The sequence below is a fragment of the Branchiostoma lanceolatum genome, chromosome 16 (assembly GCF_035083965.1).
Source record: "Branchiostoma lanceolatum isolate klBraLanc5 chromosome 16, klBraLanc5.hap2, whole genome shotgun sequence".
Lineage (NCBI taxonomy): Eukaryota > Metazoa > Chordata > Leptocardii > Amphioxiformes > Branchiostomatidae > Branchiostoma > Branchiostoma lanceolatum.
In genome coordinates, this window is record NC_089737.1 from 10,444,254 (window position 1) to 10,469,800 (window position 25,547).

Consider the following 25,547-nt stretch of genomic DNA (forward strand, 5'->3'; position numbering starts at 1 on the left):
GCGACACTGCGTACGAAAACAACGTGAAAGTACTGTCACTGTGGTTTGAAAAGGGTACGCTGAATGCCAGTTGACAAGTGATTTTCAAACGCCGCCATATGTAACGATTTTTACGGCATATTTTGATTTCGTAGCTATCAAAATCTACGTTTGGGCGGTTTGTTCATTTTTGAGGAATTCAGAACAACGTCAATGAATTCTAGCTGCAATCTAGCGGATACTGTAGTCAAGTAAACGCTGAAAGTTTCAAAGCAAAACAGATTAACTTTCTGAAACGAGTTGCTTTATCGTGCGAATCAGATGCAGGTCATTACAACAGGTTGCAAAGCTACTTTAGTAAGCCTTCATCGCGTCTTCAATACGCCATAAGCTACAGAAACACCATCTTACGTTTTTATCAGATTAGAGATTTCCACATGGTCGATTTTGCACTTAGCAAGGCGGTTTGTGGTTAAGGTAGCTATTGTTCCACCGGATATTGTTGGTATTACAAAGCCGTGCTTCTGACGTGTGTAAGTGGTTGGGCTGGTACCAGCATGGCTTAGGTCAGGATGGTGGCGTGACTGAAATAAGGACTACACCCAGGCTTCCTTTCTGGCTTTCCTGTCGTGTAGTCTTTTTATTGAGCCTATTTTCTTTCTTCCTTTCTTATTCTTTCTTTCTTCCCTTCTTTCTGTCTTTTTTTTCTTTCTTTCTTTTTCTTTCTGTCTTTCTTCCTTTCTTTTTCTTCCCTCCTTTTTTCCGCCCTTTGCAATCATTCTTTAAACCTTTTCTATTTCTCTTTTATTCCTTCTTCCTCTTCTTGTTTTCATTCTTTTCCTGTCCATTTTTGTCTTTAAACCATTAAATATCTTACCTTCCTCTCCTGTCGTCTTGTTCGGTTGGGTTTGCTTTTTTGTTCACGAGAAGCTGAAATCGGCCTGCAGGTCACTTTTCATTGAGGTCACGAGGGAAGAGGTAAAGGTCAGGCAAAATATACAACAAAGATAGTTTACATGATTTAATGAATCCATACACAAGGTTTTTGACCTTCGCTCTTGTTATTATTTATTCCTTTACTTCCATACTTCTTGGTTCGCTATGATATTTTGATTCAAAGACCTTCTTTTATTCTTCTATCTTTCTTTTCGTTCACTTATACCCAGTAGATATCAGTAGATCACATCAGGAATTCTGAATCGCCTGTATGTAGTACGTGACTTGCCGGTCGAGTGCCTTTCACAAATAAACTAGAGATCAGCGCTGCCCCATCCTTTTGTTCGTCCCTGACGTGTTTACAACACAGAGTGTCTTCTTTTATGTCGTCGTTCTTGAGTGACAGGCTGTGGCGTGTATGTCACTGTGTCTGCCTCGGATCTTACAGCCTGGTAGGCAGTTTATCGTTTGCACCCAGGGAGCTCCTCAGAGTTAGGAGTGTTGTGATCCGCCAATGTTAACCCTATCCAGACTGGGGGGGGGGGGCTAAAAGTTCCCGCGGCAACTTTGACATCGTATTACTGCCAAACGATGTATGCTACGACTACCAAACTTGGTGACTTTTCCTAAAATTTTGTTGTGAACAATTTTATACTAATGGTTAAAGTTTATCATTTTTCATGTTGCCATGGCAACGGGTTTCTGAAAGGCATTTTATGCAAAAATCATTAATTTTTTGAAAACAATGATATTTCTCAGGTTTTCTTGCAGAACTACACTAGTTTTCCTACATGTATAACATTATATGTAATTAGATGTAACTTTCCTGATTTAATATTCATAATTTATGCTAATTTGATGACGTAATCAGTCAAAATCCAAGATGGCGGACTATATCACTATTTCAGGTATCAGCAGGCTTTTTTGCCTTTAAAATCGTCAATACCTGACATTTTCTTTATCAGAAACATTTAGATTAACGTTTCTAGTCCATTTTCAGTGTCCTTTGGGGTCATAAGTGGAAAAAAAGGATTTTTAAAAATTTCAAAATGGCCGATCCAAGATGGCGGATCCCAAGGGATCGCTAACAACACATGACGTCACCCTATGGCGTCATTCTGACGTCAACGTACTTACCATTGACGTTGTATGCCTTGCATACCTTAAAATGAATAATACAAACCGTTTTGTTTAATACCTTTAGATATTACGGGAATTCCCTATTTAGCCAATAAAATCCCATCGATGACGTCATAATTACGTCATATTACGTCATAACGTCACTAAAATTACAGGAATTATAAAACTTGACGTGAATATCACTCCCTGCAAATTTGGTGATGATACATCATACCGTTCGGAAATTATGAGGGGGGGGCCGAATCAGCCCCCCCCCCCCAGTCCCAGATATACCAAAAAAGCCCAGTCTGGATAGGGTTAAGTTGGGAACACCGGTACTTTATTTTACGGGATGGAAATTAAGTTACTCTTAGCTCACGATACAGCAAAACGGCGGTAAGAAAAACAGCAATGCCTCAGGATTGGGCATGGGGTTGATAAAATACCCCTATATGAGGGATCCGGATGTTAGGGACGGATTTTATGAAAACCTTTCTGCCGGCGTGTTTTAAGTGACCCAACAAATCTCTATACAGTGGAGTGATGTATAAGATTCTCTTTGTGTTAAATACCTTTTAGTCGACCTATGTTTTCCCACAAAGAACAAAAGATGAGCACCATTTTATCCTAGACAGCAGGGAGCGCAGTAAAAAGAGAGAATTGAGCATTTCATACAGAAATGTTACCCATCACCCCCCCCCCCCTCGCACTTTTTGTATTTGAGTAACATGAGCATTTTCTCTTTTCTTTCCCTTTGCCTAAACAAACCATCGACGGCGAAAGATATCTGTTTTTTACAAATGCACACAAAAAACAAATCTGAACCCGCCCCTCATAACATACCATTCTACACTTCTATTTCCAGTGTGCATTTTGTTGCTGCTAGATATGAATTTACTTTAGGGAAATATGCATCACGTCTGTTTGATAAGGGCATGAACTACAGTCATCCTACTCTAATATAGTCCTTCCTTCCTTCCTTCCTCTACAGTCACCGGTTCATTCAAGCTCATTTGTGATTGTGCGTGTGCGTGTGTGTGTGTGTGAGTGTGTGCGTGCGTGCGTGTTCTTAAAGATGGTTAAGTTATCTCAAATCGCCAACAAAACAACTAAAAAATGCACACAAAAATCATTTCATTATTGTGTCTGCCATTACTCTGATTTTATTGCCTACAACTCTAGGACCTAGGCAATGAAAGCTGTAACGTTTTGAAGACGGTACGACTATCGGAACTACACGTTCAGTCATCACCGACATGTGAATGTGAATAGAAGATTACCAATGGGGGGGGGCAGATAGAGGGCATTGCCCTTTGCTCGAACGCGTTCTGCGAATGTATACCGAGGTACGAAGTTTTTCTACACAAGACGTTCTTTCAACACACGAGTCTGTGACTACGTCCCTTCCCACGACCTTTTCAAGTACTCCGTCTTGGGAATGTTGCTTTAAGAAATTCGTCATATGCGAGTCGTCAAGGTCAAGTAGAGGTGAATGGCCGGTGGAGCATTTTTGGGGCCCAGACGACAGCCCGGCTGACTTCCGACTAAACTGATCATGAATCATGAACTAACAGATAATCGTCCATCCTTTGGCGTATGATAGGCTTTGAAGTATGATAGGGGTTTATTAGAGTTCAACTCCTTTAGTCTACCTGGACTTATGTTACTTCTTTGGCGAATGATGGTGTGTGGTCACGGTGCTGTGTTGTGTTGTGTTGAATCGTGTAGTGTCGTCTTGTGTTGTGTTGTGTTGAATCGTGTCGTGTTGTGTTTGTGTTGTGTTGTGTTGTGCTGTGTTCTGTTGTGTACAGCTAGTTGTTTTCGACGTTCATTCTTGTATGGGGTAGATCATGTGTTATTCTAAGGGCGCTAAATGTCCTAAATGCCCGAGTGGCTAGGCTAGCGGACACGACATCGAGAGGTCATCGGTTACGTCCAGGGCGTTTCCGGCTAGATATTTTTTTTTTGCCCTTGGAAAGGCACTTTCCTCACCCCACCCAGGTGTAGCAATGTATTAATGGGTACTCGACATTGGTAAGATGTGTTGGGAGGAGAGAGTTCGGCTCCGCCTTCAAATATACCGTGCCCTAGACACAACGGATAACAACCGAACAGGCCCTATGGCCTCAACATGGCTATGCGACTAGCTTTACCTATATATTGACGTAGCTTCCAAACCATTGTTCTCCCGTTTTCACCCATTTCCGCACAGGGGGTGACTAGTTCATGTCCATACGCCCCCGCTCATTACAGGTTTAATCATAGCTCTGCCAAAAGTTTGTTGACCTTGCCCTTCTTGTTTCTAGCTACGCTCTTTTTACATGTAGCACGACAGTTGACGTGTTATTCCACTTTCCTTGCAAAAAAGAAATGCATCATCCTAAAAGTGAATCCTTTTTTACCCTGTATAATGCTTCGGTCCCATTTCCAGTCCGGGGCCCGGCCGGGCTGTTTGCGAAAACGAAAAATACAAAAATGCATATCAAGAAAATACACAATATATGGCTAAGAGTAATCGCTTTACGTTTTGTGTCTTTTGTTGTCTTTCATGTCATATTTTCCGTTCCCATAAGCTGCCCGGCCGGGCCCCGGATTGGAAATGGGACCGAAGCATAAGCCGTCGTACAATTTTCATTTTTTTCCCCCAGAATATTCAAGCAGGCTGTGACAAAACGAAATGATCGACGGCACGGATCTAAGACAATGTTTCTGTAAGAAGACAATATAAGTTTCATTAGCCTCCACCAGGCCTTCCTACGGGGGTATGGATCGTAGAATTCGACCAAGAAAGGGAATAATTGGCAAGTAGAGTCAGTCCACGGTAAGGTTGATATTTCCCCGCCTGCAAATGTTACCATACAGAGACCAAACCTTCCGGGCAAATACTCTCCCTATATCTGGCGTAGTAGGGACTAGAATTTCGTAGCCTCTACCAGGCTCCGCCGATGGCTGGAAAAATAGAAGAAATTGGCCGAATAGAGTGAATAGTATGCTAAGGGAGTCGGGTGCGGAGAGAGGGTAAAATCTGCCATCCTAGGATGATCTAGATCTAGGACATAGGATGACAGATTTGACCCTCTCTCCGTAGCCGATTCCCATTATACACTCTATTCGGCAAATTTCTACTATTTTTCCAGCCAGCCGCGGAGCCTGGTAGAGGCTTAGAATTTCGCACTGCTCGACGTCCGATGAGAGACTACCCCAAGGACGCTTTCAATTTGCGATACGCTCGTACGGACACATATGGTTCACGCTCTTAGTTATCCTTGAAGTGAAGACGTTCGGCACATGGTCGTGACTTTGGCCGTGTTCACACACACGACAAAAGAACTGTCACACAACACTTGTCGCACACGACATTTTGCTACTTGACACAGCCATGCCGTTTCCTTGACAACGGGTCAACACACGTACCCTATCTACTATCTGTGCCACCCAGTTAGTGTCCCCATTTCCTTGAAGATGAGATTCCCAAGATAGTTGTCTTTGTTGTTTCTTCCACAGGTAAATAAGATAACAGCGAGCAATTCATGAGGAAAGCACCTTAAATGTCATTGATCAAAGTATGTGTTACTTTCAGTAGGGTAGGTTCTGTCCTTTTACTCCGGTTACATGTAATGGGTTGATGGTACAAGAATTAGTTAGCCGTACCAGAAAAGTTGCAATTTTCATACTATTTCAGTAAACTCATTCTGTGTTTTAGTGGTAGCCAGACCACACAACTGTCTTTTTTTTGTTTACATGGCAGAAAAAGAAATATCATTCTACAGAAATAAACATGAAGAAACACTAGGTAAGAATCAGCCAAGCGTATAAGAAAAGCTACAACTCTTACACTGTTTCTGTAAACGCATTTGGTCTTATAGACGTTTTTAAAAACATTTTGTATTGTTGTTGCTTTTTTGTTTTGCTTTGTTTCAACGGCATAAAGATAAGACATCCTACAGAAGTTTAAAAAAATACAGGAATGTTCAGAACAAATAAGAGTAAAAGACATATTCTTAAAGTTTTGGAAAATACTAAAAAAATAAACTTGTGACCGAAAATAGACTACCTAAACTTCCTATCCGTATCGTAGAATACACGCGCCTATATAACATAAGAATTAACCGCTTACAATCTAAAATTACGTATCCTGCCAAATTTCTAACGTTCTTCCAAGAACGCTACAAGATATACTTTTTGAAACTAATCTATTTACGTCATGAACCAATCATACGCCAGATAACTGTGTAACCTTTGTAACTAACACACAATATAATCCGCCCCCACCGGGGATGCCAAGACTATAGCATGGCGTGCAAACGCCTTTTAGAAGTCTACTCAGTGTTGGTACAGCGTTCAAGCGTGGCATACTTGGTGACGTTTTGTTGTAGCGTTGTGGCATTCATTGACGAAGTGACTCAAGCTAACACTCACCCGCACCTGTAAGTTGAGCCCTACTTTCCTCGACCAACCAAGCAAAACCGACTCTTTAAATATCTCCACAGAAACCCGGTGTGCCAAAAGCAGTGCGCCGCTGAGACGCATGATGACCACCGTAGCGTGCCTACTCCTCTTGGCGGGACTGCTCGCGCTTAGCGCCGCCGCCCCGGCTGACAAGGTATCGGCCCTTCTCAACGACGAAAAGCGGGTCGACGAGCCATTAGAAGTTCTTATGCTTGAAGAAGCAAAGGAGAAGAAGTATGAAGAAGAAGCTCTCGCAAAAAAGAGCGTCTTGGACAAGGACTGGTCAGAAAACGGGCTGATGGTCAAGAAAGTAGTGATGAAGGTAGGTTTTCCTGAAACGTTCAAAGTCTTTTATCAATTGTTTCTATACCGGTAAAGTTGCTTACCACTTTTTTTTATTCCTTACGACTTTCTGTACTCTTTCTGTGATAATGTAGATGTATAGCTGAAAAAGGTACACGTTTATTTGGAGTCATACAATTGCTTTAACTTCACGGTGGAAATTTTGGACGCATATATCAGGCTGGGCGAAAGAAATAGGTACTTTAGTTGCGTATCTTTTGCTACAGGTATGCTCAGTAAGATTGGAGTTGGGGAAAAAAGCTCAAAATCGTATGTAAAAACTTCGAATCGGTAGCATGTTTATAAATAGTTATTGCTCTCAACAACTTTGTTAAATATCGTTTGTGCACCAGTGAAAAAAATCACTTTTTTTTCGCTTTCCAAAATGCGGTACTAAACGCTTGTTGTATTTGTATATAAGACTGCCTTTGCGGACTACCTAACGACACTTTTCTTCTCTTGAATTATCTTGAAAAAGTACAAGGAGCTCAAATAGTGAAAAGTTTTGGTTGACTGTGTTTGTTTAGTTTGGTTGTTGAATCGGTTACTAAATGAACACTTGTACTTTAAACCTGTGCGTTTGTGGTCAAACACACCGCGATTGTACTTCATTATAGAAAATTGAGCGGAATAATGTATCTGGTTGTTTCACACACTCTATTTTGCCTTGGCCTTAGTTAGATAGTCTCTACCAGACTAACCGCGCCGGCTATGGGGAGAACATTTGCCGGGGGACTTCGGCCATGGAGGATGGAGGGTAACATTTGAAATATTGGACCATATCTCCGTAGCCGACTCCATTCATACAATTGACTCTATTTTGGCCAATATCTACTATTTTCCCAGCGACCCGCGGAGGCTGGTAGAGCCTTTTAGTTAGAACTGTTGTTACCGATTTGTAACGGGCCGAAAACAAAATGTTGCTTGGATTCATGGGCCATCTTTTTGTGTGGTTCGATTGTTCATTCTTGATTGGTGCGTTCAAACCACATAAGTATACTAATAAAACCAACAAAAATGTATGGAGTATCTATAGCGCACTCAGGAAGCGAATCTGTTTTTGTGAGAAACCCCGGACCTGCGAAGCGGAAGACCCTGGTTCGATTCCCAAGACGGACAGCTTAATTCTTTAAATATTTGTCTATTTTAAGCCTTTTCCTTTGCATCCTTTTTTTATCATTTTCTATCTGACCGCAAACGTTTGATTCCTTGCAGTATGGCTCGTGCGCGTGTTTTTGATGTGGTTTTTATATAATGCGTATTTTTGTATAAGGGACCTTAGACAACTACTGTATACAACTTCTGTATCATCAACGTAAGATTCTCGTTTTCAGCTCTAAATCAGATACAAGATAACTTCATTGGAAATAGCAGTGTTGTCATTGACCTAAAAGTCAACGTACAATGGTCAAAATTCACCAAAATTATATTTTTAGTGATTGCGCTTTTTTCATGCACCTTTTGAAAAAAAATCGCAATTCCAGGCGACAAATTGGCGCCAGTTTGCGACACTTTGCGAATACCTTTCGCGATGTAGTGCAATTAAGCACAGTCCAGTGATATACCCGCTTAAGGAATGGCTGACCCAAGGTCAACGTCCGTGAGTGCATTAAAGTTTGCCCTTCGAAGAAGGTCACATGTAGGTGTTTCTTGAGTTTACAGCTACGTAATCTCAGACTTTGAACGATTCAGTCCCGAGTTCTTGTCACATGTTTGTCACAAGGAAATCCCCCCGTTATAACATTAAGAAGCAACAGTTACGTCGGTAAAGGCTGAACCAAAATGTCTGTCCTAAAAGATTTTTTTCCACTCTCATTCTACTCTAGATCTTAATTTTTTAAACCGTACTCGAATTTTGTTTGAACTTTGTTTATTCATGATAAGCTCAAATCGGCACGCAGGCCGCTTTTCATTGAGGTCATGAGGAAGAGCTAAGGGTCAGATACAATATAGCAGAGATACACAGTCATTTGAGTCCTGATAACTCTATCAATAGATATCATTACTTATTTATGTTACAACAATTTATTTCGTGAATATGCAAAAAGTTATAGAGTTCATATATATAGGCACACAATCCAACGCAGCAAATGTAGCTGGAGCAGTACATATGCCAACACAAGGCCGTTCCATTAGCATAGAATGTCTTATATATTGCAAAAAGTTATGTGACTGAGCAAAAGAAATTCGCCACAGCTCTTACCGAATGGAGCCCATTTGAGATTTCTCTGACACAAGGAAACCAGACCCCTCCCTTTGCGAAACCTGAACACCGCGTGACTTTTACTGCCCGAAACATAGACCCTGTAACCTTGAAACTCGTTAAATCCTATCTATACACTCCTTACTTCACAATTTGTTCATATCCTAATAATCGACAATAATCATAAATTCCCCATACCTTCGTTATAGCAGCTCAAGTCCTGAAGTACTAAAAATACACGTCGCGATTTCACCTGATATTTATGTAGCCTTGTGCAAACAGAAAAGGTTTGATGACCATCACATGCTCCATGCAAACCGTTCCAAACAGTTCAAGGCCTTGAATTGTTTGGAACGGTTTGCATGGAGCATGTGATGTTCATCAAACTTTAGGGTAATGTGTATTTAATAAGTAGTTAGGCACCTTGACACAATATTTTACTTGTCCAAGAGAAGAGTTTTAGCGTTGTAAATGTACGGTATTGTCTAGGTTGGAAGATATGATTATAACATGTGTTAGTCTGGGTCTCATTACAGTTGTAGTTTAAGGAAATCTCTCGCCATTCAAATGAAAACAGCGCTGTCAACGTGACTCATGAGTAAATTTGCTCTTATCACGTGAGGTTGATGACCTGAGTACTTTGATTAAAGTACACGGGTTCGATTCCTGGCATTCTGACCAAAGGTGGTCAGCCTACCGGTGTGTGGCCACGTTCGTCATAGGACGTCGCAAATTTTGATGCCGTATGATTTGCAAGCTGGCTGAAGTAAGCATTGACAAGGATTAAAAACAGTCCATTCGGTAACAAGACATTATGAACGGTACATGCACGACTATCTCAAAATACCCCCTGCTTGTTGTCGTTGTGATCTTGCGACGATACTGCGACGAATGTGACCAATGTACTCTTCACGACGTTTCACCCTCCACTCAGCAAGTTTCTGCCGCGATTGTCACATGGGAAGCGTGATTTTGTTTACCTACATATTCTAACTTTAGAAAAATATGTACATATTTGCAGTCGATAAATCGTATACAGTATTTGTGTGTCGCGCGATGGTATACGACAAGCCTGACGAGTGGCCAGCCGGTCCTGTGACCGCCACCCCCCTTGGGGCGGGGGTCAGTAACCTCCGGCCGAGAGCTGGTGTAAACACAGGCTAGTATACGACAACCCTGTCCTAAGTTAGTCGTCCGACACGGGCGTATGATATGGCCGAATATTCTGTACGATTCTTTGTCAGCTACGATTAATTCACCAGGTTGTATTATTTCAGCCAGTATGTACTCATATGAGTAATGAGGCTGTTGTAACGCACTCGAGGCACCTCCTCGAACACGCGTACGGGACCCCCATTTTTCGTCTCTTCCGAAAGACGGTGCAGCTCCGACAAGGATACCCTTCCCGGGATTCGATCCGGAGTCTCCCGGATCCAACTAATTGGAAACAGGAGGCTCAACTGCGAAGCCGCTACCAATTGAGCTACAGGGACATTAAGAAGAAAATAAAAGATAATGTTGGTTTTAAACTTTAGGGGCAACCTAAGTTCTTGCTATAAAGTGGTGTGAGGTGTCTTTGCTCCCCGCGTCGGCACGGTGATTGGGTGTGCTTGACTGAAAACACAAGCCGCGGTGAAGCCACTTTGCACTAATACTAGCTACTTGAAAAAACGTCATGGTTCACCTATTACTTAGGGGTGCATCTGCTTTACCTTTATCTTGTGTTGCGTCGCTTTATGAAGTGTGCGGATAGTGTCCCTTCCCAAAGCTGCTGTCATATATATAGACACCATACATGATTCATGATTAAAACAGTGACGTGACCATACAGACAACAAACATACACACACGGGCTAGTCGTGCAGAAAGAGAAGAGAATTTTCTCATTAAGCGCAACGCATACCAGGTGTTTACAGTTTACATCATGTCGCATTTTCTGCGCTCTAAATCGTAAGGCGATACAGAATGTATCAATTCTATATCTACATCTTTCTATATAGGAAAACAGACACTATATAATCCGCACCGTTGAACAGATTCAATGAACCGATGCAAATTCCGCCAGTGGTTTTGGATTATGAACAATTGATCTTTAGCCTGGGGCTGGTCGTTGTTATTTTACGGAGACTACTATACTAGTTTTTTCTATATAGCCGGGTAGTTCGGCTAGCGGACGCGGGATCAAGAGACCACGGGTTCGATTCCTGGCATCCCTGGCGAGACGTTTTGTCCTTGGAGAAGGTACTTAACAATACTTTCTTCACTCCACCCATGTGTAATGCTTGAGTCACATTTCCAGCCCGGGGTCCGGCCGGGCAGCTTGTGGGAACAAAAACTATGATATAGAAGACAACAAAACACACAAAACTTTTTGATAATTATTCCTTACCATACGCGATGAATATTCTTGATGTGCAACTTTTATTCTTTTTTTCTCAAACGGTCGGGCCCCGGCTTGGAAATGTGACCCTAGCATAAGTGGGTGCCTGGCGTTGGGGAGGTAATTAAAAGGCGATGGAAGGAAAGGGATGGGCTCCGCCTTCAATACTCGTCGTGATTGATAAAACCCACTGCCATTGCGGTCAATTTGAGAATACCTTTGATTACCTAGTATACTAGTTGCTAAGAGGTATATACATGTAGGAGCCCTGATACATCGTAGGGTAATAACCCGGCTAGTTAATATGTGAACTGTCGAACCCTCGACCCTCTGGTCCAGAAATAAGGTCGCTGACCTTTCGACCACCCACTGTGGTCAGCCCTTTGCTGACACTGCAGTGCTAGTTTACTCAGACGTCTAGACGTACACTTAAATATCTTAAAAGGATGTTAAACATCTTGGGCACGGGTTACCAAAACGTGCTTTCTTAATTTTTTTCTGAAAAAGTAGGATAGTAAAAAAAACATAACTAAGAAATGCGGTATGTTTCTATTACACAATACGTTGGGTCATCAGTACATTTTCTGTACGTTAAGAAAAGGCAGTATTGTAAGAATGTATGTCAAAATGAGTTTTGGGCAGATTGACACCTTGTTTATTTTGCACCATCCGTCAAAATAAACTCAATTACGTTTGCAAGTAACTATTATAACACGACAACATTACTAGTTGAGACTTTTCGGTCGATACAACCATTCGAACAATGCATAATCTCACACAAAATGCTTAAGTCTTATTTTAAATAGTGAGTGAATTAATATACGGATAAATGGATGAGTAGATGAATGAATGAATAGATAAATGAATGAATGATTTATTAACTTATCTAGTCGTGTTGTTTGTTTCCTGTAATATTGTTGATTGGCAGTTCTTCCAGACATAAACACAGATACTACATTCAAGGCACAGAAAGTCGTCTCGTGGACATGGTCGCCTGCCAAAACATAATACAAGAAAGCTTTGTAAATCTTTCAATACAGCCTCAAAAGAGTGTCACCCCCATATGCTATATCCTTCCTGTCTAAGCCATACAATGGATGGAATGCCATACTTTAATGGGACCATATCAACATTTGAACTTAACGGAAACGGTTTTGTAGTGACAACAATAGAGTATTAAACATGCCTTCTGGTGAAGATAGGTCGTCATTGTCAAGGACAAATTCTTAAGAATCTTAAGCCAATTGAAGCGTCAGTGTACAGAGATGCCATGTAAATGCACCAAAGCATTCACAAAATCTTCTGCTATTGCTATAACTCCTGTTGATGAAAAGGACCGGGTTATATTGAACAGCAACCCCACAACCCAAGAAGAAATTCCGCCCGACTCTTGGGTAAATCACTTCAAAGCTCTACATGAAAAACGTAGGATAGAGACGCAAACATTTGACACTGCATTTGAACAGGAAATAATAGACAAACTGAATGTACTTCAGGAACGCAACACAAATCAAGGACCAATAGATTACCCAGTCACAAGGGGAGAAATTAGTGCCGCAATAACGTCCCTAAAAAATAAAAAGGCGTGCGGCGAAGACATGATAACTAATGAAATGCTGAAAGCAGGAAAGATTTTACTATTAGGACCTCTAGTTAAACTATTTAATCTTGCCCTTTCAAGAGGAACCTTTCCAAAAATCTGGTCAAATAGCTACATAGTGCCCATATTTAAATCAGGAAGAAAAGATGACACCAACAACTATCGCGGAATCTCTATTTCTAGCTGCCTCGGAAAATTATTCACCACCGTCTTAAACAAAAGAATCTCGTCTTTCCTTGAAGAAAACGAGATATTAAAACCAAATCAAACCGGGTTTCGCAAAAACTACAGAACCTCTGATAATATGTTTATACTGAAAACCTTAATTTCGAAACACACGCAGTCAAGGAAAAATCTCTTCGCCTGTTTCGTGGACCTATCAAAAGCATTTGATTCTATTTGGCATGAAGGTCTCCTCTTTAAAATTATGTCGAAGGGAATCTCTGGTAAAATCTATGATATAATAAAAAGTTTATATAATCAGTCTGAAGCAAGCGTCAAGACAAACATAGGTTTAAGTGAAAATTTTCCCATTGAGATTGGAGTCAGGCAGGGTTGTGTCTTAAGCCCATCGCTATTTAACCTATATGTCAGTGACTTAGCAGACGAGCTCAATAAAGGAAACTTCGATGCGCCCATGCTAAATACATCAGGCGTATCCAGTCTATTTTACGCTGATGACCTTGTGATGCTATCAACAAGCAAACATGGTCTACAAAATGCAATAAATACTTTAGGCCTTTACTGTAACAAATGGAAATTATCGGTAAATCTTACCAAAACAAAAATAATTGTATTCAATAAAAAGGGATATATGTTTTCAAATCTAAAATTCCATCTACTCAATAAAGACATAGAGATAGTTTCCTCGTATTGCTATCTGGGAGTGGTATTTACAACTGGTTGTAACTTTACAACAGCAATAAAAACATTACAAAAGAAAGCTTTAAGGGCATTGTTCAGTATAAAAACAACATTAGGAGACAGCAACCCCTCAATCTCCGTATACTGCAAACTATTTGATGCCTGTGTAGTGCCAATTCTAACTTATGGTGCCGAGGTGTGGGGCAATTGCAAGACTAGACTAAACGACAAGTCCCCAACTGAACAAATTCATCTTAAGTTTTGTAAATCAGTCCTAGGCGTAAGAAGGAATGCGAGCAACCTGGCAACGAGGGCAGAACTCGGCAGGTACCCACTATGGATTGAAGTATGTATTAGACTTTACTCGTACTACAAAAGGTTAGTTAGAGAAGTACCCCCAAACAGTCTTCAGTTTGAGTCCTTTCTAGTTCAACAAGACATGCACCGACGCAAGTTGCCATGTTGGCTGTCCTCTGTTAGTAGAATCCTTGAGGAGTCAGGCTTTGCCTACCTTCTACTTAACAGGGACAGTAATACATCATCTGCTCAGTCTGAAGTAAAACAAAGACTAAAAGATATCTATGTGCAAAGTTTTTACTCAGAACTGAACTCCAGTGGCAAAAAAGAGAACCAAGGTAATAAACTAAGAACCTACAAAACATTTAAACATACATATGAAAGAGAGAAATATCTTGATGTAACAAACTTTAACCATCGCCGCGCCATGACTAAGCTAAGGATTAGCGATCACTTACTACATATTGAAGCTGGTAGATATAACCGGACTCCTCCTAGTGACAGACTGTGTATATTTTGTAATGAGAACTATATAGAAAATGAAGTACACTTTGTTCTAGAATGCTCTCTTTATAAAGATATACGCAATTCTCCTGTTAGTGACATATTGCTAGACCGAAGATATGCACATTTAACAAAGGAGGAAATGTTCGCACATGTTATGTCAACAGCCAATTACGATGTAATGAAAAAACTCTGTGAATTTGTCTACAAATGTTTCAAGAAGAGAGAAGAAGCATGTAAATCATAATTAAAGCATAGCATTTTTTTATAGTATTCTTATGATACTGTAATGCATTTAGCCCTCTGCTGGGCATGAATATGCAATAAACTTCATTGTCATTGTCATTGAGTATAAACAAGGATTTGCGATCTAGTAACACTTAACTAGCCTCCACCAGGCCCTCCTACGGGCGTAAGGATCATAGAATTCGGCAAAAAAATGAATAATTAGCCAGTAGAGTCAGTCCACGGTGAAGATCACATATTGCCCGCGCAGGAGCCTGCAAATGAAACCCTGGCAAATTTTCTCACTATAGCCGGTGTATACGTAGTTAATAATCTGATAGAGACTAACATTTTATCCAGGATGCTTTTCTGTTGTGAATGCAGGGATGTCCGCCATCTTGGAAATTGCTTTGAATAAACGAACGGAATAAAATGTACGAATTGAAAGAAAGCGCAACTAGAATGTATATCATGACTTCAAACAATATTTGTGTTGTATGAACTGCTACAAGACGTACATGCATGTATACAATCCTCTATCTGATTACTCTTTAGGATCTTAAGTTTTGATTATCCTTTTGTGCCTTACAGGTTCTTAAGGAGCTCAAGAATCCAACAGGCGTGAGGGCACAAGACAGTAGGAACCTTCAAGAAACACGAAGTAAGAAATTGTCCAATGTCCAAACATCATTTATGCAATATTCATCACAATGAAGCATTGACATATATCACGTAATTTGTGCTGCTATTTTTCTCTCTTGGACTGGAAGGGGTCAAAAGAAGTATGGGTAAGGGGGTGAAGTCCGTCCTCTCTTACTAACTTGTTTGCTCTTATAGTTGACACCAGGCGCTTCTTGTACTCAAGCGGATTGACACATCGAGAAGATCTAAAGTTAAAGTGACGGCTTTTATCGTTCTTTCCCAGCGCAATGTGGCGGACAGTTCACTGAACTAGAGGGCGAGTTCACGTCTCCAAACTACCCCGAGAACTACGACAGTAGTTTGAGCTGTATCTGGACCATCACACTGCCGGAAAATAACCTCGTGCTTCTGACCGTGGACGACTTTACGACAGAAAGGGCGTACGACGTGGTCAAGTTTATCGACGGTGACAGCGTCACTGGAACGGTGTTAAAAAGGTTAGACGGAAATAAATCATCAAACCCCTGCAAGTTTTATGAACGATAGGAGATAGTAACGCCAGGGGCATGATAGCGGTTTGTAAGAGTATTGCAGATTCGGTTACTCGACTATAATATAACCATGTATCCCTCTGACAATGTGTCTGTTCGTCTATTTGTCTGCCTGTCTGTTTGTCTCTTTTCCTCTGTGACAATGTGCACACGTGTGTCTGCCTGTCTGTCTGTCTGCCTGTCTGTCTGCCTGTCTGCCTGTCTACCTGTCTGTCTACCTGTCTGTCTGTCTACCTACCTGTCTGTCTGTCTGTCTACCTTGCGTCTGTCTACCTGTCTGTCTGTCTGTCTATCTCTCTTATGGATTGAAAGGGGGTGCAGTCTGTCATCTTTGATTACGTTTCTGGTCTTTTCTGGATTAATCAATTTTTCAAAAAAAAGAATGTTGTCAAACCTGTCTGACGTTTATTTTGATGACTTCCCCAGTGTTGCCGGGACTCAGCCCAGTGACCTCTCGACCATCGTGAGCACCGGTCCCAGCCTTACCGTTCAGTTCACGAGCGATGGAAGCGTCACGGAGAAAGGATTCTCGTTTTCTTACCAAGGTAAGCAAGAAAAAAACATTTCTAACTTGTGTAAATGAGGCCACTATACCAGGGGAAAGTATGTTATAATCATATATTCAGATTATTAAACTGAAACAATGGATATATTATCTTAGCCTCCGTTGCAGGCATTCCCACGGCGATTTTCAACTTATCGTGGCCAGATTCTTTGGCTGGGGTGGGGCTTGAGGCCCCGTATCTGCCTTGGATCCTGTAACCGCTACACAGCGGTTTATACAGGATACAATATATACACAAGATAATCTTATTTGAGCCCGCAGTATTGCCAATTACAAAAATCAAATACATCCCCAAATGCTACTGGAAACAAAACCTTTCAGGCGGTAGAAAGGGTGGATCGACATGTTGAACCTAGCGAAGTTTTCCAGAAGTGCAGTTAGGGGAAACAGCATGGTCTTATACCACCTTGCAACATCGCAATTTAAAGTAATGCTCTTTTCTACCAACACCATAGCAATCCAAAGTAAAACAGAAAGAAAATTGCGGACATCCTAAAGTCTTCAGCATACCGAACATTTGTATTGCCAATGTCTGAAAATGTATGTCAATACTGTTTCTTCTGTTAGGGATCAAATGTGGAGGTCGTGTAATCGACTCCAGCGTGCCCATCACCAGTCCTGGATTCGGAGTCTTGGACCGGTACACCAACAACACGGACTGCGAGTGGGTCATTCAGGTCAAGGAGGGAGCCACTATCAAACTCACGTTCGACGAGTTTGATATCGAGGGGCCATATTGTGCATATGATTTCCTGGAGGTGAGTAGAATATTAATAGAAGAATAATGTCGATTTAAAATAAAAAATAGTTTTCGTTGTGGAATCTGAGGATTTAGTTATAGGTCCAGACCCATTTTCCTATTATCATTTGCTACAAGATGAGTGCAGTTTTGCATTTTTGTAGACGGTTTGTCGGTTTAGACATGTTGATATATATAGGGGTAGAATCCCTGATATCTTCTTCTGTATTCGTTCCTCGGTACCAAGGCCAGGGCATACCGGTTGCGTCGTTGCTGAGACTTGATAGTATTTTGCTGTCAACAGTGCAATTTTTTCCTACTGTTGACATGATCATCCTGTCAATAGCCGCTACCTAAACCAAATGTTTTTGTACACTTTATTGCAACCTCTCCATCGTAGATACGAGACGGGCCTGACGACCAATCGGAGGCTATCGGAAACCAGTACTGCGGTGACACCCTTAAGGGGCAAACTGTGCGGTCAACAAGCAACAACCTCTACCTGCGCTTCCACTCCGACCGTAGCATCGCGGGCCACGGGTTTTCTGCAAGTTTTAGGGCTGTCTGTAATGGTGAGTGTGGTGAGTCAGTTTACATTAAACATTGCGCTGTAATGTAAGCTTTCTAGGCTTGAGCGCAACGCCACAATGTCTACGTTAGGGGTGGGTACCGGTACATAAAATTCCGGTCCAGGTCCAGGTCCAGGTCCAGAGGGTCAGGTCCAGGTCTGGACCTGTACCTGATTATAGTAGTGTCGCAGTACATCATATTTTGGAGAGCGAGACACACGTAAAGGTCTCGAAACGTCATGTCTGGAACGATATAATTTCTTAGGTTTGCACTTTGTCTCAAAATTATAACTACACTCTCCTCGCCGTCTGTTTATTCATCCTAGATATGATTCAAAGCTAACGTCTTCGAAAACGACTCGTTAAATCTGCTGTTTTGTATTTTCTTAGACCAGTTACGTGGCCGCCTGCTGGTAGCCTGGTACTATGAATTTTCTAATCGGTCCATAGACCGGTCCACTGATTTTTTTACGGACCGGTTTTTATGGACCGGTCCATTGAGAAATACCGGTTTTGTAGCGGCACCCCTAGTCTACGTCTTTGTCAACTTCTCATGCCAGGTTCACCGCTTGTATTCATCGTACAACGACCCGGCGTACCTACCGGAGATCCTTACATCCTTCTAATTATGTTAACGTTGGTCAGCCAATCACGCTACCGCCTATAAGGCGAAGGGGCAATATGATTGGTTGGTTACCACTCAAACAACAGGAGAGGCAGTGTCTGATTGGCTGATGGCTGATAATCATTATATACAAAAGCTAACGCAGCGAGGGTCACAGATCGCAAGTCAGTACGCCAGGGTCGTTGCTTGAGATATACAAGCGGCGGGCATGACATGAAATTACATTGTGTGTGTGCTTTTTTAATCAATACTTGAAATTAATCTGTGGACGAAAAAAGTTAGGCATCTTCATGAAAAGTCATTCTGAGCCCAAGTCAAGCCCAAACTTGCAAATGAAATGAAATGCTTCTCGATAACGCTGCTTACTATGCTGAACTTGAGATTTTGATTGTAAAAGAATGTATGTATTCCAACCTTGACTTCTCTCTGTCCTAGCTGCGACGGAGCCCCCTCTAATGACGGAGCCCCCTATAGTGACTGAAGGCCCTCCAGAGACGGAGGCCCCTCCAGTAACAGAGGCCCCTCCAGTACCAGAGACCGAGGCCCCTCCGGTACCAGAGACCGAGGCCCCTCCAGTACCAGAGACCGAGGCCCCTCCAGTACCAGAGACCGAGGCCCCTCCAGTACCAGAGACCGAGGCCCCTCCAGTACCAGTGACTGAGGCCCCTCCAGTACCAGTGACTGAGGCTCCTCCAGCGACAGAGCCCCCTCCATTGGTGGAGTGTCCGCAGTACCAGTATGCCTGCGGGTCCGGCGAATGTACACACCAGCGCTATGAGTGCAACGGCACCCCTGACTGCCAGGACGGCAGTGACGAAGCACAATGCTTTGGTGAGTATCATTCCGCAACATAATATGCCGGGTTAGCGATGGGCATCTCTTCTATCTTTCTGCCTATTACTTAATTGTATGTATGTATGTATGTGGCCTGTCACTCCTCAATGCGATGCTGATAAATAAATGACGGAAAGTTCGAAGGAAGGTAAATATGAACTTAAACAATATAATAATCAATTCTCCCGAACAATGTTATAAATATACATCATAAATGTACACTAAAATGTACATACTAGATATATGCGAACCATGTACATACAGCAGTGGCATAAATTGATTATACAATGTGTAGGCATCTGATAAGACAATAGATACGCAAAGTCTACGCTGAAGGCTATAGAGCATTCTCAACCACCTTTAACATTAACAAAATTATCAAATGCAAACCGCAATGTTAATTTTCGTTTAAAATATGGGCAGGTTTTATGCATTGTTGTGATATATTCTTTCATATGCTATGTACTAGGTACTTTATAGAGGTTATTTGAGTTGATTAGAAGATTGTTCTATGGGCAGGTTTTATGCATTGCTGTGATATTCTTTCATATTCTATGTACAAGGTACTTTATAGACTCTGAGGTTATTTGAGTGGATAAGAAGATCTCTACATGTTCGACAACGCTTGAACTACAATTCACTGACATGCAAATAGTCGCGTCGGACCGGCCGCTAGGAGCGTGGTTTTTAGCCAGGCTACGTCTGCCTCCATTAAGATGTCCCAATGACGTCAAGTCAAAACTGTTCATACCTCTGATGTGTCTTTTTTCCTGACAGAGTGCGACCACAACATCCACAAGCCTTATTACGTCATGCCGTACTACTGGGTGTGTGACGGGCTGAGCGACTGTGTTGACGGTGCGGACGAGACCGGATGTGAAGGGCCCCCCACCCCACCTACTGTGCTAGGTATTTCAACACTTTGAATCGCATTTTGGTAATCTCTGTCTAAAATAAACCTGTCCACAGAGGCTCGTTGCGACCACTAATTATAAGTGATCAAATATTTAACATATCCCTCAATGCATGTCATAGTAATAGGACTTGTAAAACTTTTGAAAACGTTTTAGTGTCTTTCAAGTCATATTTCTAAACGCCTGTCTGATATTCCAATGATGAGATCAAGGATAATGATTTAATCCAATTCGGTTGCTGTAGGGTTGCTCAGTAATCGCCGTCTAGTGGAATGGAACCTAATGAACATCACGTATTGTCTCAAATGAACAGATAATTGTATCCGCTGAATTCGAATCATCTACACATTTCCTAAACAATGTTGTGATTTTGTTGTTGTTAGAAGCCCACTGGTCGGAGTGGAGTGATTGGGGCGCCTGTTCTAAGGACTGTGAAGGCAGGAGGAACCGGACCCGCGAGTGTGTGCGATACGCGGAAGGACAGGAATGTCTGGAGGGCTCTAATGTACAACATGAGATGTGCGGATCCCCTGGACCTTGCACACCTGAACCAGGTAGGACTCACAAAAGCTATCGATATATCAGACAAACATTCGAGACTTAAGGCGTTTAGAAATCAAGTTTTGCAACCCTTATGCTGGGAAGCCCGTGTTGTATGCTTTTGGTTATGGTGTCTTTTGCGTATTCGACAATAGACTTATGGAGAGAAAAGTAATGTTTTGGGCGTCCAGTATTTTGTTTTTCTGGCTGGCTGTGAAACATTTTTATTATTATTACGTAGCCTGTGCTATGGTCTACTAGTAGTTAGTAGAGTGTTCGCCTTGCAGTGAAAGGTCGTGAGTTTTATCCCCGGTCAATTTATAACATAGAGGTTGAAGATGTACAAACTGCTTTCTATGCTTAGCTCTCAGCATTTAATAAAGCGTATAGTACTTAAACACACACCACTGCCAGTGGACTAGCCCCCTTGCTGTAGTGATTGTACAGAGTTGTGTGGCCCAAGGGCTTCTGAAACAGAAATGGGCGCCGCCCTATCCACCATCAAGGACTTAATCTTTTTTGACTGATAACGTTAATCTCCTGATTGCCTTGTGTGGGTGGTGTAACGTCTACTATTTCTAGTCTCGACCTAGTCTCGTGTTCTCGCGAGACTAGGTCACTCCGTGATCAAGATGTACAGTAGACATCGAAAATCTGGAGGTACGACAGTGTTTTGTTACCTTTTAAGTCACTGATTGAAGAATATTCCAGTAACTTCTATGTCTTATTGCCATCTCGCTATTCTGTAGAAAGCGACTGCGGGACTAGGAAGTTCGAACAGGGCCGTGTCCGTATCATCAACGGAGAGGATGCGGTGCGAGGCTCGTGGCCGTGGATCGCGCAGTTCGGGGTGACGTGGGGGCAGAAGCCGTTCTGTGGAGGGACGCTCATCGACCCCGAGTGGGTCCTCACCGCCTCGCACTGCTTCTACGATGAGAAGTACGTCATTTTAGTTTTAGTGAGTGTGTGTGTGTGTGTGTGTGTGTGTGTGTGTGTGCGCGCGCGCGCGTGCGTGCGTGTGTGTGTGGAGGGACTCTCATTGATCCTGAGTGGGTCGTCACCGCTTCGCACTGCTTCTACGATGAGAAGTACGTCATTTTACCGCCATTAATAATGATAATAATAATGATAACCTTTACTGTGCATTCATGCCCTATAGGGCTAAGTGCAGGCATACAGATACAAAATATATGGTAACGTTCATATAATGACACTGACAGAATTTCTAATACTAATTTAAAACAATGGTTCTAAAACTACTCTGATTCATTGGTTCGGCTTCTTCTCGTCCTTTGATAATGGGAGTACTGGTGTGTGTGTGTGCATGTGTTTGTATGTGTGTGTGTGTGTGTGTGTGTGTGTGTGTTGCTCTGTTTGTGTTTCCGAATATTTGCAGCCAGAACATCTGGATGGGTTGTGATGACAATCATAGCAGTGCTTGTTGCTTCATAACGTCTATGTATATGATATATAGCGTTTTGGAACGCATTGTAAATACCGCATTAGCTACTTGAGTGTGTACATACTTTACGTTTGGGAGCGCGTCTGCTAGCAGCGATACCTAGCTGCAGTTTGAAATAGTGCAAGTCAGTGTTACCCTAAGGAAGGTGACATGCTATGGTCTTGTTTCGCCTGTACAGTGCACCACCGGACGCCTCCAAGTTCACGGTCCTTCTCGGAAAACATCGGTTAAGGAGGGACCCGATGGAGGCCGGTGCCGAGCTGCTGAATCCCACGAAAATCATTCTCCACGAAGAATACGACAATAAGGAGGTAAAGAAACCATGTTGGCTTAAAGTTTGACCTAGTCTATTAAACATCACACTATTTATTCAAAGCTGCCACCGCCAATATGGGTACTGGGCTTTCCGGGAGCATGTACCCCGACAGCAACATTGTGGTACTGATGCCTTTGTGGTTGGAGACATTGGCACAGAATACAGGGTTCGAGTCCCCGAACAATTTTTGATGTTGCACCCATCGAAAAAGAACATTACAGATCTTAAATTTATCGTGACCTGAACTTTTAAAAGAAAATTGAACGATTAACGTCGGCTGGTAGACTACAGTATTGTTTTAGGATAGCCATATATCGAAGCACACTTTGCCCACACGGCTTGCTAACTTGAAAACATCTTGGAAAGAATTCGATCATTACATGATACCATATAATTCCTCTCTTGACGGAAGGCTCCCCCTGTCAGAACGCACAGCAACTGCAGTACGGAAACATAGACACCCACAAACAGACAGACGAATACGTCAATGAACTATATTTAACTCGGAGTTGAAGTAATGATACAATAAAACTAAGGATTTTGACCGGACACTCAAGTAAGAAATTATCTGACCAACAGGTTGACAACGACATCGCTTTGGTCAAGATCCCAGCAGTGGACGTGAACACCAACGACTACATCAATACGGCCTGCCTGGAGGTCCCGGATGTTACATCGGCCAGCTTTACGGCAGAGTCCACCTGTTTCACGCAGGGGTGGGGCGTCACTGAAAGTGAGTCAAACACTTCTGAAAAATCGTTACCAACATTCTTATTGTCCTACTGTTTTGATGTTGAAGCGCGCGAGTGTGTCATGCTGTGTGCGTGTGTGTGTGTGTGTGTGCGTGTGTGTGTGTGTGCGTGTGTGTGTGTGTGTGCGCGCGCGCGCGTGTATATGTTTTCTTGTGATTATGTGTTTGTGCCAGTCTTTTTGTGTGTGTACATGTATGTGTGTGTGTGTGTGTGTTCGTGTGTGTGTGTGTGTGTGTGTGTGTGTGTGTGTGTGTGTGTGTGTGTGTGTGTGTGTGTGCGTGTGTGTTGATGAAGGCTAGAGATCCAGATACTAGTAATAAGATACGCCAAAAATAGTTACTCAAGCAGCTGGATACAATTTACAAACATTCAATCCAATTGGTTGAATAACTATTTTTCGTGTGCGTGTGTTTGTGTCTGTGTGAGCTCGTGTGAGCGCTTGTGTTCGTGTGAGTGATTGTAATGTCAAGGTGCCCGGTTTTCGCTTCAAATATGTAAACGTATACTGTTGCTCATCGATATGGTTAACCCATACTGCATCCATTTCCCTTTGCAGACCAAACTCAGGCTGACATCCTTCAGGAGGCCCGAGTCCCCATTATCGAAAACTGTGTGGAGGAATCGTCCTACCGTGAAAGCCACCTGACTGAGAACATGTTCTGTGCTGGATACGTGAATGGTGGAGTCGACTCCTGTCAGGTAAAATTAAAAAAAAAAACACCATTGATTTTATTTTGATTCATACTCTCAAACAATCCAACGGGATTCGTTTGAATATTTTTGATCCAGACATTCCCTCCGTGGCTTTGTCGGTTAACATCTTTTTTGTAAATAAGAGGTTGGCACAATGCTGCGCAAGTTGTAGGGGAAATTTAGAGTCGAGATCGAGTCGGAGTGGGGTACATTTGGACCCATGCAAGATCTGCAGTTTTCTTTAACAGAAAATTTTAAATTTTCCTCAATATGCATTCTTTGAAGCTTGGTATCAACTTTGTTATTATCATGTACTTTTTATCATTGTATGATTTTATTAGTTACGCTCAAATTATCTATAATTGTTATCGAAGAAAGACATTCAAAAGGCACTTAATGCAATGATTGGTTTTTACATCGATTGATTGCTTACTTTATTAATTAATTGATTGATCGATACATTGCTTGCTTGATTGGTTGGTTGGTTGGTTGGTTGTTTGGTTGGTTGGTTGGTTGGTTGGTTGGTTGGTTGATTGGTTGGTTCGTTGGATGATTGGTTGATGGATTGATTGATTGATTTTTTAAATGATTCATTGACAGGGTGACTCGGGTGGTCCGTTGGTGTGCCAAGAGGAGACGACTGGGCGTTGGCAGCTGGTGGGCATCACCTCCTGGGGGTTTGGCTGCGCTAAAGACGGCTACCCCGGGGTGTACGCCCGCGTGGAGAACTACATCGAATGGATCAAGAAGACAATCGAGGAGAACTCTGATTAGCGACGTCATAGGTCACGGGTCATAGGTTATATGTCAGCATACTGGAACTCTATAACATTAGTGACGTAGTAATATTTTAATTCCTTGATTCAGATCATTTGAAGGCAAGTAATCGCTGTCAGAGGTTTTGAAATATACTGTAAACTATGCAGATAAAAAAGTTGGAATGGAAGATATTTACGTTGTTATTTTCTAATCATGATATTCCTTTCATATTGGCTGTAGGATGCTTTTCAAGTTAGCTATACGTCAGAAACAGGCGCCCCTAAAACGCTTTACTTCTTAGTTTATTATATGCATGTAGCTATATGATGTTCTTTGATTCAACTTAGGTTGCTTGCATGTTGCAAATTGTTTTCTTTGCTTGTTCACAATTTATCGTTTTTGTTTGTTTCACACAAAATAGCTTTGATGTATGGGTTTTTTGCATACCTAGGTTGTCCTTTGTTTGGTGTTAATAAAGATTCTGGCTGTCAATAAATGAACAAGTGACTGATAAAACGAAGACAAAAATTGTCATACTTTGCGCGTTCTTCATTGAAACGTTGGGATCCATATACAAAGAAAGACACGGATAAATCGAAGATGTCGCATGACCAAGCTGTAAGATTTTGTCCCAAAGGGTGGTTATACCGGCCATACAGATACAGAAGCTTGTGTTGGCATAACACAG

At 42.0% G+C, this 25,547-nt stretch overlaps 2 protein-coding genes across 3 annotated transcripts in view; one reads left to right on the forward strand and one right to left on the reverse strand.

The window, feature by feature from the left end:
- Positions 1–9,308, reverse strand: part of LOC136421453 (tryptophan 5-hydroxylase 2-like) — a 27,545-nt gene extending 18,237 nt beyond the window's left edge. The window contains exon 1 of the mRNA XM_066408777.1: positions 9,227–9,308. The gene's annotated coding sequence lies outside the window, so the exon portion shown is untranslated. The remainder of the gene's footprint in view (positions 1–9,226) is intronic.
- LOC136421449 (suppressor of tumorigenicity 14 protein homolog) lies at positions 6,355–25,338 on the forward strand. Of its 2 annotated transcripts, none has more exons than XM_066408764.1 (14): positions 6,355–6,805; positions 15,490–15,559; positions 15,824–16,037; positions 16,518–16,636; positions 17,224–17,414; positions 17,796–17,976; positions 19,025–19,420; positions 20,201–20,332; positions 20,721–20,891; positions 21,627–21,816; positions 22,518–22,650; positions 23,235–23,388; positions 23,964–24,106; positions 24,701–25,338. In XM_066408764.1, exons 1-14 carry the CDS (start codon positions 6,563–6,565, stop codon positions 24,872–24,874), a joined length of 2,511 nt encoding a protein of 836 aa, XP_066264861.1. In that variant the 5' UTR covers positions 6,355–6,562; the 3' UTR covers positions 24,875–25,338. The 2 variants fall into 2 exon arrangements, with proteins under 2 accessions (XP_066264861.1, XP_066264862.1); XM_066408765.1 differs by having other exon boundaries at positions 17,796–17,967.
- Positions 25,339–25,547: the final 209 nt, after the last annotated feature.

Excerpts from the sequence above, each read along its gene's own strand:
- LOC136421449 (XM_066408764.1), top strand. The coding sequence starts at position 6,563 with ATGATGACCACCGTAGCGTGCCTACTCCTCTTGGCGGGACTGCTCGCG. Across the intron at positions 19,421-20,200 it reads TGACGAAGCACAATGCTTTG|AGTGCGACCACAACATCCAC; the intron begins GTGAGTATCATT and ends TTTTCCTGACAG. Across the intron at positions 21,817-22,517 it reads CACTGCTTCTACGATGAGAA|TGCACCACCGGACGCCTCCA; the intron begins GTACGTCATTTT and ends TCGCCTGTACAG.